General features: G+C 41.0%; 1 protein-coding gene across 7 annotated transcripts in view; it reads right to left on the bottom strand.

The window, feature by feature from the left end:
• Positions 1 to 15,814, bottom strand: part of ARHGEF28 (Rho guanine nucleotide exchange factor 28) — an 83,815-nt gene that overhangs the window by 10,497 nt on the left and 57,504 nt on the right. For 3 of the 7 annotated variants that reach the window (XM_057363788.1, XM_057363792.1, XM_057363790.1), the window contains 3 exons: positions 12,976 to 13,014; positions 12,839 to 12,886; positions 10,661 to 11,099 (listed from right to left, as the gene is read on the bottom strand). The exons of 1 other annotated variant lie outside the window; for it this stretch is intronic. In XM_057363788.1, coding sequence (XP_057219771.1) covers positions 10,661 to 11,099; positions 12,839 to 12,886; positions 12,976 to 13,014 — 526 coding nt within the window. Of the gene's footprint in view, positions 1 to 10,619; positions 11,100 to 12,838; positions 12,887 to 12,975; positions 13,015 to 15,814 lie in introns of all 7 variants that reach the window. 3 more of the 7 variants (XM_057363793.1, XM_057363789.1, XM_057363791.1) reach the window with 3 other exon arrangements.

Here is a 15,814-nt window from a genome sequence, read left to right as displayed (position 1 = left end):
CCTATAGTATCTGGCAAGGGAGAACAAGATACTCCATGAAATCTCCTCTAGCAATTTGGTGACAGCTAATGAAATTTGTTGGAAGGCAATGATGAATACCAGCAAAAGACAGAAAATCTTGCCCAGTGTCTCAATAAATATTTAACAGCAGATGATGCTGAGGAGGTTTCATATTACTAACACTTCATTATTTTTGCACAACATGCTACAGGCCATTTCTTGGAATATGTTAAGTATTATACAAAATAATTTAAATGMGATTGTACTTTTCAAAATAAGCCAGACAGATACACTTAGTGATTCAGCTACATGATTTTGCGGAGCGTGTTTGCATACTCAGTGTCTTGCAAAATTTGATCCATAAACAGCTTCTCTCAGCTATTAGGATGCATTATTTATTTACACTTGTGCATCTATTTCAGGCTCCAACTTCATTACAAAATGTATACAAAATATTGTAATGTGTTAAAGCAGGGCACTGCAACCAGGTCTTCACCCACAGATCACATTTCCAAGGAAAACAAAGAGTGCCCAAGCAATCTTTTTGACATCAAACAACAAGAAAGACTCTTGTTTGTGACTGATTTCCTGAGACATAAGGACTCTTCCCTGCAGACTTGCTATCTAAGTCACAGCTCTGCACAAYACTGAGCCAGACCTCAGTTATAAAACAGTTTTCTGGCTAAAGACCCTTCGCCTAAGGTCTTTGAAAGGTTGTCCTTTCATCCTTCTACTTCCCTGAAACCTCTACCTACTGGAAAAGCCCTATCTAAATAAAGAATAAATCCACAATAAGGGAGATCATCCACACGATTCTGATTTCAAACCACTGCACTGAAGTTGGTGGAACCATAAATGTGAGAAAAATGAGACACATTCAGCCATCATCCTGTTGCTGCTTAAGAAGTCTGCAGACAATAAAAGCCTGAGTGTTGTGTGTAAATTTACTACAACATCAGTGGTACCTCAGAAGACAGGGGCAGAAAATCTCTTTACTCCATTCATAGCCTTAAAGACATGCACTATTTTAAACTTTACTCCCCTCTCCAAAAGAATAAATTCTAAAGGAGAAGATATTAGAAAGAATAAAATCAGACAGRCATTACACAGATTAGGCATTACTTACATTAGCATACAAAATAAAAACAGAATATCATTAGCTGCCTTAATTAAAAAGTTATGTAATAGCGCTGCATCTACTGTGGTTATTTTCAAAATGAGAAAAGTGTTTTGAGGTGAGAAAGTCAGTAACAGAACAAAGAAACCTGCGAGCTACAGAGGTGAAAAGCAAGCGTTACTCGAAATACACTAACTGCAGATGACATATAATGACATATTTTTCACTTTGGTATCACACTGCTCTGTGACTTAATCCCTTTTGCCATTTGCTTTAAACAAATGGCAGTGTTATTCCCAAGAGGAAAAAAAAATACTTCCTCTCTGATTCATTTTTATCAAGTATCTCAGAGATGTCTGACGTCTTCTAGCAGAGCATGAAACCCAGTGTTCTGTGGTATAGAGAAGAGGCAAATATGCTGTTRTCTGTTGTAGAGTTAAAAGTAACATCTTAATTGTTCTAATAAATCAATGAGATTTTCAGCTTGGAAGATGCTGGTGCTGATGTTGCTCAACTTCATATTCTTATGTATTTAATTTAATTTTATTCTCATTATAACTTACACTGAGCTCTTGTATAACTTACACTGAATGGGCTCTGTGCTAACCTGTGAAGCCATCTGTGCTAAGAGAAGGGAGATGTTGAACACAGAAAACACAGTTTGGAATTGCTCTGAATGTGGCATCTACTCAATTTAAAAAGATAAAAAAAATAAAGTGGCTCAAAAAATCACACCTACTCAGRAGGTAGGGACAAACTGGGAGCTCCATGGGCCATATCATCCTTTACTTTTTAAACACTTCCCTCTTTCCCTCTTCTCAAGTGAAAGAAAAATAGAAAGAACTTGCAAAACATGCTATTAAAAATATTATTAAAGACACCATAAAATCATTTAAATAGGTTGAAAAACATCTTCCCATGCTGCTCTGCAGGTGGTAAGGGGTTAGCCTGTCACTGACTCCAAAAGATGCTGTTTAAACAGGAGATTCGTGAAGTGTGTGCTGTAGGGGGCACAGCTAGTTCCAGGTCAGAAGAGCCAGATGTACTCTGAAGTTTTGTCAGCAACAATACTATAGAAATTAACTCACAACAAGACACGTGCAAGACTGTGGTGACTTTTTTGGGGACATTGCTAATGTTATTTAGCAGGTTCCAAGTGATGAAAGCATCTTACTCATCCTCCATCACAGGATCTCCTTAGCCACCTCCAGTGCTGGCAGCAGTAGCTGTGCTATCTGAATAAAGCCCTGAGTTACTGAGATTTCCTCCTTGCCAAAACCCGGTCTTGAACTGGAGCACAGACAAACAGCCACTTCAGATGCCTTTTTAACACTGTAGTGCAAAGCATATTTCACCTAGTTTTTATCACACTTGCATCAGTTTTACATTTGATATTTCTTCTAACTGGAACAAATCCATTTTAACACAAACATGAGAAAAGAGCCAGGCCTATTGTTCTCAACCTCTCTGATGCAAACATAGAACAGGTACTTTTATACAATATCATTAGGCCATAGCCTATGTTAAGGTAGYCTTAGGGGTGGTATAACCCCAGCCAGCAGCAAAGACCCACAGAGCCCCTTGTCTGCACCCTACTGAAAGGATCAGGGACAGAATCAGAGGGGTAAAAGCTGGAGAACTCATGGGCTGAGACAAAGACAGTTCCATAGGAAAGCAAAGGCTGTGCACACAAGCAAAGCAAAACAAGGAATTAATTCACTTCCCATGGGCAGGCAGGTGTTCCCCCGTCTCCCGGAGAGCAGGGYCCCATCACACGTCATGGTGACTTGGGAAGACAAAACTCCATCACTCCAAACGTTCCTCCTTCTTCCCCCCACTGTAAACTCTGAGCATGATGCMACATGGTCTGGAATATCCCTTTGGTCAGTTTGGGTCRCCTGTCCCTGCTGTGTCTCCTCCCAGCCTCCCAAGTACCCCATTTTCCACCCCAGTGTGGCAGTACCAAAAGCAGAAAAGGCCTTGGTTCTGTGTAAACCAAGCTCCGTAAAAACAAAAATATCTCTTTATTATCTTATTATCARCAAATCTGAAATACAGCCCTATACCAGACACTGTGAAGAAAATTAACTGCATCCCAGCTGAAACCAGCAAGCAGACAAAAAATGTGCTGTTCTAAATGCCATCTAAATTAACAATGGGAAACCAAAGCAAATTCATCTGATCTACAGTTTTAAGAGCAGGTTCAACAAAGCAATCACCATTAACATAATCTGCCTTAAGGAATAGGAAGGAAATTTCATGTAAAGTTATATGGAGTTATAGGATACTACATACTGTTTCTGGAATTTTTGCTTTCTTTTTGCAAATTAAATATTTTATATCTGTAGAAACCACTTACTTTGATGAAAGCCACAATATATATGGCTTATTTTTCCAAAATCAAATTATCTCATTGCTTATATGCCAATATGTACAAATTTCTGTCCTTTAAAAAAATACTTAAATTACATTAGTTAAATAGAGTCCTGGTTTTGTTCCCTGGGTTATGAAGATCAGAGGTTTTCCTAAGTTCTCCATAAAGATTTAAACTATGTTTTTCACTTCACCACGTAATGTCTGAGATAAAAATCTCCCACAGTTAAGTTGCAGTGGTTTTCCAGATCTATCAGTTTTCAATTCTATTTCTATAGCTGCAACATTTGAATAAATGAAGTTAAGGTAGCAGCAGTAAAAAATGCTGTTCACGTCAAAGCTTAAAAGATTTAAAATTGCACTTGTTCCTGAAATCAGAGGTGAATTCATAGGTAAATCCTTAGGCATCACTTCGGCTAGTTAACTGACATGTCAATTAAATGCAAGACTAATTTATTCAATTCTCAGTCTAGTCTGACACAAAACCTATACTTCCCCTAGTTCCTAATTAGCCCAAGTACTTGCTTCTTTCATGCTGTTAATTTCATAACCATTACTGTAAAGCATTAACACATTTTTCTTTCAATCATGTTTTCCTCGTTGACTGACACACCTTTTCTAGTGAATTCACTTATGCCAGTTTCAGCTTTGTGGGAACTTGCCTGAAGGTCTTTAGTACCCTCCCATACACAAAAACCAATGATATATAGTCATGATGTTAGCTATGTGAAGATGTTAGCTATGCCTTACCTTAGGAAATATGAATGCATAATTATGCACTGGAGGAATGTAGACCTTTCCATTTGTGTATATTTATGAAGCTTAATTGAATAATACTTAATATATGTCAGAATGCAGTGATTAACTCCTTGGAAGTGCATTCAGATGGTGTTTATCTTTAAATAATTTAAGGTGGGTTTTTTTGACAGAGCAGACTTCTTACAAGATGCCTAATAACTCTGGGAAAATTAATCAGACCCAAGTAATTCCTTTTGTGTACACACAAAACTTTAACTATATATTAGGTCTGGCATGTATGTATGTGCTACATGGCTATATGCAGTAAACTATACTCAGCAATTGTTTCTTACTTCTATTTTGACTAATTATTTAAGATTTTTTTTAAAAGATAACTATGAGAATTTATATGTATAGCTGGTTGGAAACTGCATGAAAATGCCATGAAACATTCATCCACTAGAAAATAATGAAGGTTTCAGCTAACTTTCAATTTCTTTCCTTCATTGCATTTCAGTTTTTTTAACTGCATTGCAGTTCAGTTTTTCTTCAAAGTGATTGGAACTGACTATATCCTGCAGAGGTGTCAGAAAGTGGAGGCACAGGGTCAGAGATCTTCTTAAACTCTGCTAAACTCTCTGGGGTTAAAGCATGACTGAAAATACTCAAGAAAAAGGAAATCAGCTTCCTTGTATGAAATGTTTRTATTGTTCTATATTTGATTCACATTTCTTAGGAACAAGCAATTTGCGTAATTTCCATGTGCAGAGCCCTTTGAGGAAGTTTAGCACTCTTCTCACTCCCCACTCCCTCCCTGTACAATGGCCCTGATATGTGACAGAAGCAAGGCTAAACCATGCAGACTCATGCACAGCATGATCAGAGAATGGAATTCTTGTCACCTTCTGAATCACAAATGCAACTGCAGAAAGTGTTGGCACATCTCTCTGGGGGGAGACTCCCAGCCCTGCCTGCTCTRACAGCACCCTGGTGGGCTTCACAGCATCCTCAGAACCATCGGAATGCTGCAGGGATTTGCTTCACTGCTTTGTATAAGGTGCCTTGTGGCACCAACCAGGTAGTAACTGCAGGTTTTGCCAGCATGGCTTAGAGAGACTTCCACTAGCCTCTTGGGCAGGCTTTGTAGCCAGTGCTGGTCCCCAAGAGGGCTGGGACTGCCCTGGTGCCCTGTTACTAGATAAGGATGTCTGCACAGGATGCACTGACAGCCGCTGAACACAAAGCAGGTCCATTGTAGGTGTCTTTAGATACAAAAGCTCCACCAGCTTATCTTAGAATCAATGCAATTAAACTGGTACAAGCCAGTTTAATTAAACCAGATGCTCTCATGTGGGCTCAATAGAAAGCATTCTGGTTAGCTTGAATCTATATGTCTGCCAGTGCAAGCCAAGCCTCTTTTAAGAGGTCTAAACCCACATAAGTATTCCTTTTCAAATTTGCACTAGCTTAACCCATAACTAAAATGACAACTGCAGTCAAACTAGAACAAGTTTCACCAGGCTAATTATTTAGGCATTTTTAGAAATATTAATCTCTTTTACTAATCAGCTTTGTTTGCTGATTGTGGTGATGTAACTAGTCCGCCCTGCCTTTGATTATAACATGCTGTTTTGGCAATCCAAAACAATCCAAGGACTAATAAAGCTGTAGTGGATTCATGTTTAATACGTTACAAAGAGTACTGAGGAGCAAGTTCCTTAATCAAAGTTGTAAGACAATTAACCATTGTACCTCTGTATGTTTCAACTCCTAATTCCGCTGCCCACTGGACTTTGCTGTGACCTAATGTGCATGAAGCTGGTGTGAGGACAGAAGTTATTCTGCGCTACCAAATGCAGAGCTCAGACGCTGCTGCAGAGTTGACATGCCATGTCTCTTGAACTTCACAACTATGTAGAAAACCCCACCAGATTACTTAACTTATTATACCAAAAATGCACTGCTGTCCTCCAAGAGTTTTGCCTACTGTTTTACATTCTGCTCTACTACTCACACCAATGAAGAAGTTAGATCAAAATTAATATGGTGTAAAATTAAAAATAAACCCTAGACAGCTTAGAGTTTCTCATAAGTGTTTTATTAAGACCTTTGAGGAATTTTCAGTGCGTGAAGTACTCAGATAGGTAGCCTCTTTCACTCATTTTGGTAGCCACCATTAGTAGCTGCCATGAAGTCTACATGTCTTTGGGGAAGCAGGTAAAATGCAAGAATAAAGAAAGGTAATGTAGTAAGAGCTACTAACATAACTCATTGTCAAAGACTATACTATGCCTTAGAAGTGTTATAATTTTCCACAGATCTTTCAAGATATTTTCATTCCTCAATGAAGAAAAACAATGGTGTTTGAACACTCATTATGATTCTAAGACAGTAAATCAAAAGCTGTTCTAACTAGAAATCATCCAGTAATGCACRCATGTTCTAAAACAATCAACAAAATGCACTTGAAAAGAGTGGCTTCAGCTCACAAAAACAAGGTCARAAAGCACTGGGAAAGGATTAAGAGAAAAACACTTTCTCGGTACTATTACATAGACAAAAGAAAAGGAGTTTTGTGGGATTTTTAAGAAATTTTCTGTATTTCTGTTCTGCTTATTTCCTCACCTACCATCAAAAATCTTGCGAGGTAGCATGCAATTGTTTCATCATAACCACTTGCTTCCACCACAACCAAGCTCTTTCTTCCTAGGACTATTCAGCCAGAGAGATGGCAAACCGCCTGTACTACCTTTAAATTAAATAAAGTATTAATTACCATTATTAAAGGAATCTTTGCTGCTTTTGCAGGAAAAAGACATCTGCTGGTACGAACCAGTGGATTTCCACAGTGCGCTAGTTAATGCTGGCTGACAAGAAGTGCCCCATTTTGAGGTCCATCTGATTTTCACTAGTCCTTGCTAAATCAGAATTTGAGATATTCATCCCATACACACCATCCTCATAAATGAGAGAAGAATCTGATCTGTTGAGACTGCTTAGAGACATACACACTACAGCTTCTTTGAAGTAGAATGCCTTTTCACTATGTAAGCTGCCCAACTGATTATGTCCCATTATCGGCAGAAGGGGAGAARAAAAAAAMCAACAAAAAACCAAAACAGAGAATCTAATTTTCACCTTTGTCAAGTACCTGAATCAAAGAATCACAGAATATATCAAGTTGGAAGGGACTCAGAAGAATCATGAAGTCTAACTCTCCGCTCCTCACTGTGTGAAACTAGAGTGTATGAGTATGAGCATCATCCTGAAGAGTCCCCGTACCAGGATGCTCAAAATTAACTGTCAGACAGAATAGGGATTCATAGCAAACAGTCACCTAATTTGCCAGAAGTTAACCTCAAAACGCGTTGAATGTGACGAATGCACAGAAATAAACAGCAATAACCCTGCAGATTTGGTCTTAGCTCACCTCAAACCAAGCAAGGACTGCAAAGTAACAGGTCACAAAGAACTGCTAATTGGGATGCACTGAGTTCTGCTGACTGCTTTCAGGGGGTTAATATTTTGCCTTATGGCTCAACAAGGTACCACTTCCCATATGTAAACCTGTGCACTCTGTAATCCAAAAATAACACTGTACCTCACGTAGACAGGAGATCACAGAGAACTGGGCTGCAGCAGTCAAAGTGAGGATGGCAAACAGCTTTAGCAAGCAAGTCATGGCTCTCAAAGGCTTCAAATAGAACTCCTGCAAACTCTTTACAGGTGTTTATCAAGGCCAATCTCACAAAAAAAAAAAAAAAAAAAAAAGCAGGAGTATTAGTCTGAGTTACTGCATTGTTTGGTTACACAAAACTGTCTAGGTGTAGTGTAAAAACATGGGGAATACTGGCTGACTGACAGTGACTCAACCAGTTCTGCTGCTGCAAGGAGTATGGCAGTGGAAACACAGGAGAAAAGACATCTTAAGGCCTGGATGGATCCAAAGCCACGTAGTCTACTGGAAACAAAAACATAAGTAGCCTTACGAATGAAATATTAGATTACAAAAACTACTACTATCTGACACTAAGCATTTAACTATTTTGCCTGCCTGTGTGATCCTGGTTATCCCTGTATCAGGCTATCATCCTACAACTTCCCCTCCTCAAAAGATTTCAGAAGTCATGTCCATAAAAGCTGATGGGCAACTTCAATTTTGGTCTTATCATCCACTTCTTAAGCACTGCCAAACAAGTCAAAACTGTAGCACTAGTATGCTATACTACTAGTATGCTATACTATGTAGTTTTACTAGTATGCTATACTAGTAAAAAGTGTMTCTGTTGTTTGGGATGGCAAGCATGTACTGGTGAAACATGTTCACACRGTGCTCACAAAAGCCGGATGAAAAGGGGGAGGTCAGAGGCCAATCCTTTCYACCTCATGCAAGTACAATCTTAGATACCAAATGGTCTCTGCCTGTTATGGGTGAGTGGCCAGCTGAAAAACTGGGGAGGTGATGGCCTGAAGAAAGGCTCTACAGATTTTCTTGTGAAAATGAGAACCTGGCAGGAAAAAAAAAAAAAAGCTGTTTGGGTCAGTGAGCTTTCCATATATGGAAAAGCCAGACAAAATGTTTTGATTTTTCAGGTGCTTTAGAGAACAGTAATGGAAATCAAGACTATGCCCACCAAGCAGGGATTAGAGATGAGGACCCACCCACCTGGCAGGTGAGCACCCAGAGCCACRTTGTATCCTTCACCCTCAACAAAAACTTAATCATTTTATGTATTAAACACTTAAGCARCTTCAGAACTACTTTAAATTGCACCTCTGAATGACCATCTCCAAGGAGTTATACTGTCAGGGAAGGAGCCACACATCAGCCTCTTCCCTAGGTGGCTACTTGTTTCAGGGATCAGGATAGCAGAGTCTGACATGTGGGGTTCACAAGGGCCTGGTGTTTGCTGCTCCTGAATGTGCCCRTTTCCTCACTGGAGAGAGTGGTGTGGTCCAAGAAAACAGACAGCAACCAAAAACATCACTAAGTGCTTTATATACTGTAACATTACAATAATTTACTTTTCCTACAAGATGCACAGACACAATGTGTCTTGCAAACACAGCAACAAGGCTGAATAAAACACAGATTCTCACATTTACAATTTCTGTCCTCTAGACTTAATAAACATCTGCCTAAGTTTGGGTTTTGTAGGGTATCCAGCTTAAAATCACAGAACGGTTGAGGTTGGTAAGGGYCTCTAGATGACATCTGGTCAAACCCCCCTGGTCGAGCAAGGCCACATAAAGAGAGCTGCCAAGGACTATGTCCAGCTGGCTTTTGAATATCTCCAAAGATGGAGACTTCACAACTTCCCTGGGCAAGCTGTGCCAGGRCTCCATCACCCTCACAAGAAAACAGAGTTTAATGATGTTCAAAAGGAATCTCCTGGGTTTCTGTTTGTGTCCATTGYCTCTGTTCTGTCACTGGGTGTCACTGGAAAGAACCTGGCTCCATCCCCTTTAGAACCTCCTTTTAGGCATTTACRTACATTAATAAGAACCCCCATTAATGAGAACCGGTTCTTCTCCAGGCTGAACAGCATCAGTCTTTCCTCACTGGAGAGACGCCCCTGTCTCTCAGAAGCGCTTCACCAGCCATCCATCCCCCAGTCTCTACCTTCTCTCCACCCCATAGCTCTATGGCTTTCTTGTACTGGAGACTCCAGGTGTGTCCAGAGCAGAGAGGAAGGATGCCCTCGCTTGACCTGCTAGCAATACTTTGCCTAATGCAACCCTGGAGACCAGCTGCCACCTTTGTAGAGGGGCACATTGTTTGTTCAACACCAGGACCTGCAGGTGCTTTTCAAGAATCACAGAATAAAGATCTTCAAGATCATTGAGTCCAACCTTTGACCCAACGCCATGATCACGTCAATGAAACCGCAGCACTAACTGACATGTCCAGTTGCTTTCTGAACACTTCCAGGAAAGATGACAGCACCAGCTCCCTGGGCAGCCTGTTACAGTGCCCAACCACCATTTCAGCAAAGAAATTCTTTCCAGTGTCCAACCTGAACCTTCCCTGTAGCAGCTTTAGGCCATTTCCTCTTGTCCTCTTACCAGCTGCCTGGAAAAAGAGGCAGACCCCCTTTTTGCTATAACCTCATTTCAGCTAGCTGTAAAGAGTCAAGCTGATTTTCAGTTGGTGATCCCAACATGGGGATCAACCCATGCATGGGGTTGCTCCTTCCCAGGGGTAGGACTTTGCACCTTCCCTGGTTAAACTCCATGAGATTCAAAGATAATGCTTGGATATGCCTGAATCTCAGCTTGTCACATGCTCACTCATTGCATTAACAACCAACAACATCCAGRCATCCCAGCCTATTTGTCAAGGCAGGTCTCCAGGAATCCAGGGATATAATTACAATGGGGAACCACACACCTCATAGCCCCCCGTGGGTGAAAACAGGCTGTTTTGCTGACCATGCTTCCAGTGCCACAGGAGTTTCTTCTGCATTTTCACACTGTCTCTTTCTCTCTCCACCATTTTCTGGCCCTCCTGGAGCCTCTCCAGGCTGTGCTGGTACTCCTGCAGCTGCAGCGCCAGTCCCTGCCGGCTCCTGTCCAGCAGCTCCTCCTCGCAGTCGCAGTCGCGCTCCCGCTGCTCCAGCCGGCCCTCCCTCGCCTCCTGCTCCCGCTGCCGCTGCTCGCATTCGCGCAGCCAGCGCTGCTGCTCCTGCTGAAACTGCTGCTTCAATTTGTGTATGTTGGCCAGTTCCACCCTTTGTTTTTCCAGATTCCGGTATTTTTCTTGTTCCAAAAGGGGGTTTAGCCGAGAACCATGGCCCCGACTGGTCTTCTCATTCTCTTGCAGCAGCAACCTGTGGAGCTCTTTGTGGCTGTCCTGGATAGCCAGTGCTGCCTAGACACGACAACAAAATCAGACACAAATGTTTAAATATCAGCATTAATCCATTTCTGTATTTTTACATAGAATCGTTATATAAAAATGCTTCATTTTTTTTGGGAAGGTTATTCTTCAAGTAACTAGAGAAAACACTGTGATCATGCCTTTACAAAGAGATATTTCTAAAAGCACTCAACTCTTYTAAGCACTTTTAACAGTGCTTCTGGTTTACACTCAGTATTATTATGGATGTTTATGTTACAGCTGTGCATATGCACTTCAATTACAGCTGGGGTCCTATTCTGTCACAGGATGTAAAGACACAGAGGAAAAATGATTTTTCATTGTTAAAGAGGGCAGCGAAACACTGGGAATGCCACACTCACTCAAATTTTCTTAACACAGCTGTGCCTTTTACACAGAAAACTGTACTGTTTCCAGCAGAGCTCACTCCTACCTTAAGACTCTTCTTGCTAACCTGCAACATTGCAGTCAGCTAACATCAGTCCTACAGGCACCTGCCACCACAGCCACRCCACCAGGACCGTACCACTACACACACCTGACTGAAGTGTCACTGCAAGCATAAACCTGCAGTACAGTAATGATTTTAGGTCTGATATTCCTATTTTACAGCTGAGAGCTCTCTAGTACATTCTTCACAAGAATGTTGTAACTTTGCATTAAAGATTGTGACATTCCCCAATAACACAAAAACAAATAGCTGGCATTAAGAAGAAAGAAAAGCAAGAAAACCCTAGATTTGCTGAGGCACTAACTGCACTGCCTATGTTCGAAAGCTGACATGGGAATTTATTTCAGCAAATATTCCCATAGAATTCACATAGTCCCATTGCCCCGTGCTATCTACTCCAGAAAGTTTTTTACTTCATGCAGCGTGCAATCCCCACTTTCCTTGCTCTTCCTCTGGTATTGGTTCAGTTCCAGTGCTTTGTAAAGAGGATGAGGAGAAGATCCTCTGCTTTTTTCTCTACACCTGATTCCCCATTCATGGTCTGAACAATTAAGGCTGTCTCTCCATTACAGTCCCTATCTSTTTTTCAATTGCTAAAAAATTTTGCCTGCATTTTTATTTTACTTTTGCACTGCTTCAATCGACTTAACTTCTAAGACCAATGTTTCCAAAATTATTATGAAATATTCTTATGTTTATAGGGTCTAAAAGTCATATACACTCAAAAAAAAAATTAAAATAGACTTACGAATCAGAAGCTCAAAAGGAAAAAGTAAGTTAAGATATTCAAACTTAGCATAAAAGAGTCAAACACTTCAGACTAAGGCCCTACAGAACACAAAAAGTAATTGAGATTTAAGCATCTAAACTGGATTGGGTTTGCTACCTGGTGGCAAAGTTACTGCATACTACTAGCCAGGAGAACAGTCTAATCAAAATACTAAATTTTCCATTTTTTTAAAGTATAATTTCAGAAATCTGTATGTGGAATAACATCAGTTCAATTAGAGCCATCATTTTACTTTCCTGCTRGGTTTTTGGATGTACAAACATCCTTTTTTGGCAGGAGGGACTGATCTCTAAGCAAGTTAGCATTATTCAGTTTCTGGAAGAAAACAGCCACTGATGTAGAATAAAAATATATTCTGTGGCAACAGTCAGTAGAAATCAGTATTCACTAATGTAATATCTAAAAGCAGGGCAACATGAAAACAAACCTTTTAAAGTAAATTATTAGGACAAATTAATTACTCTATGAAGTTAGTAGTGGAGTAGTCACCTGCATGCTGTATAAGAGACGGGTTAAGTTCTGGATTGCTTGTACAATCTAGAAAATAAAAGAGAAGGATTTTCAAAGGTTTGACCACTGTTRACTAAATAGTTACTACATTCTGTCTGAGCTTTAAATAAACTCACCTCTGTCCCTGTAGATCCTGAAAAATTCATACTTCCTTCCTAAAATAAACACATGTAGCTTTAAAAAGTTGCTTTAAATTTTAAAATTGTGTAATCTAGGTAATTTTTAAAAAAATCTAGTAGAAACGTAGTGCTAGGAAATGCATACTGAGTCAAACCTTTATGTGGGTATGTGAAAAAAGACAGAAGCAGCAATCTATGAAGACCAATAATTCATCAAYACTGGAGTTTCTGAGGAAAATTACTAGAGGTTCTAAGCATAACTGTACCAACAAAACAGTTTCATCCACAATTTTAATCGCTTGTGCCTAACGCTACACAGAAAAGACATTTCCATTCATTCTTTGTTTACCTCACAGTTTTGAAATACAGTAACTAGACTTCTGTATATACAGCACAATGGGCTTAGATTACTTACAATAGGATGAAACAGCATAAGACAGCTCAAAAATAGAGATATTAATGTACTAAGAAACTAGCAAGAAGTCATGTCAGTCAATTACAAAAAATACCTTAGATGCTCTGCAASATGCTGTGCCCAATATGCTCTATAAAATGCTCCAGCATGGTCACTACTGTCCTCTGCAGCAAGGCAGAGCCACTTCACATTTTCCATCCTACTCCCTTTTCCTATAAAGTTTTCTAAATTTACAGGGTGAAGCTACCCATAATCCCTTCAGCATGAAGAACAGCTCCTCTGAGGAAGATAAGATGGAATGGTGGGGACTGTTTCAAACTCAATCCCTTCTGAGACTATACTGAAAATACTTCCTGTATGGTTTTTCGTTTCTTTTCTTTTCTTTTCTTTCCTTTTTTTTCTTTTTCAGAGAAGCAGAGGAGAGTTTGGGGAATATTTGTTTTCTCTCTGATTCTTTTAAGTTCTCTACTGAGTCTCATTTTCCACCAAAGAGAGCAAAGCATCTGCTACATTTAGAAGCAATAACTGAAATTGAAAATGAGAAAGACCAGCCCCCCAAACAGCCCAACACAGACACCCATGGGAGAAAGGGAGCACCAGATGCATAATTTCCTCTGCTACTCTTTCTCTCATTATCTCTCTTCAGTATTTCCTTTCATTCACCCTCCCCATCTTYACCTCCTCCTCTTCACTGCAGCCACAAGCCACGTATAAGCTCAGCTCTGCTGTGAGAAGCAGAGGATTTTGCACAGATGTCTCTGTGCAGCACAAGGATGGACACAATATAGTTCTGCTTTCCCTTAGCTGGATGGTGAGCAGTGAGTAAGGAGCAGCACAGGGTAAAGAAGGAGAGAAAGACGGTGATGCTGGAAGGCTCAGGAAGAGAGAGTGTACAAAGGAGATCCTAYATACTGAACAAGAGTACAGTTTCTTTCAGGGTTTTAAGCCTTTTTTTAATTTGAAAAAGGATGTGCACAGGGAGGAGGTTTATCTGGCATTGGCTTGACCAAGGAGTTGAAAGGGGCCAGCCCCAGCGCCCATGGTCCCCTCACTGCARCAGCATTGAGCGCTGGGAGAGGAGGCTGAGGCAGGTTTAGCTGAGCTGGCACACCCCTGCAAGTCCAGCCAGGAGTGAAGCAATAATTCCAGGTGTTTAACTCTGCGGAAGGCCACCACCACCTCYCTGCCACTTTTCCCCAGCACCCTGGTTCTGAGCGATGAGCATGGTCAGATCCCAGGGCAGGCTGCGCTGCGCTTCAGGCAGCACCGACAGAGGTACAACTACAAGGATGGGCAGGAGAGACAGGATGAGGATCCCCTCTCAGAGCGGCCCCCTTGGGACCCCTCATGCTGCAGGGGCAATGCTCTCCCTTTCCCCGTCTGGTCAGCACCTAACCTCCGAGCTGGGAGCTCCTGCTCCACCCGTCCAGTGCCCGCTGGGCGGCTAGCTGGGCTGAGCTAKCTGGGCTAGCTGGGCTGAGCGCTCCACAACCCCGGGATTACACATCCACCTCCCTGCTAAACCCTTGCCATGCCTCTTTTCTTTGCTCATTCTGCCACCTCCTGGTAAGCCTGATTCCGACACAGTATCAGAAGATGCGCTACATGCCTTGCCCACATAATAGACCATAAATAATAGGATAATGACTTAGGGTGGAAGARTTGGGTGCAGGTCCCTTCAGCTTTCCGAGCAGGCAGCGCTTCGAAGTTACAGAGCTTGCCCAAGGCATTATCCAGTCAAATTCAGGAAACCTCCAAGGGTAAAGACCCCTACAGCCTCTCTGGACAAACAGTCCTCCTTGCTCATCCCTGCACTGATTTTTTTTTCCCCTTGTATTACACTCAGAACTCCCCTTGCTTCAACTTGTAATTTTCAACATTCAGCTTTTTGTTGTGCATTTCTGAGAAAAGCTTGGCTCTCTCTTCTCTATAACCCCAAYAGCAAAGCTGTCATGGGGAGCTACTGAAACTTTTAATAGGCTGTATCTGAGCCTCTCTGTCCTCTCTAGGTTGTTCCATTTCTTTTCACCTAGTTTCCCTGTTCACTGACTTTGACTTTTGTTTTCAACCTACTTTTTCCACTTGCATTCTTCCTCCTACTCCCTTCTAACACAGCAGTCTGGTTAAGTAAGATGATCTCGAGCTAAACGTAAGGCAAGGTTATAGGGAGATTAGTGTATTAGCAACAGTATTCCCGATACAGAAAACACACAAACAACCCCAAGGTTTCAGGTACCCAAGCACTCTTTCAGACCTGATGCAAAGACAATATGTTAATGYTAATTAACTCCTTTTCTAGCAGTTTTATGTCCATTTCAAGTTATGTATCTCATACTCTTGTCTCTCCCCTTTTTTCCTTTTGTGATTCTTATTCTCCACATATGAACTATACTATTACAGTTCACTTTATTTCCACACAGT

The sequence above is a fragment of the Malurus melanocephalus genome, unplaced genomic scaffold (assembly GCF_030028575.1).
Source record: "Malurus melanocephalus ecotype Western Australia unplaced genomic scaffold, MMel_1.1 scaffold_31, whole genome shotgun sequence".
Taxonomy (NCBI): Eukaryota; Metazoa; Chordata; class Aves; order Passeriformes; family Maluridae; genus Malurus; species Malurus melanocephalus.
Note: the sequence above shows the minus strand (reverse complement) of the source record. Positions and strands in the feature narration are given on the sequence as shown.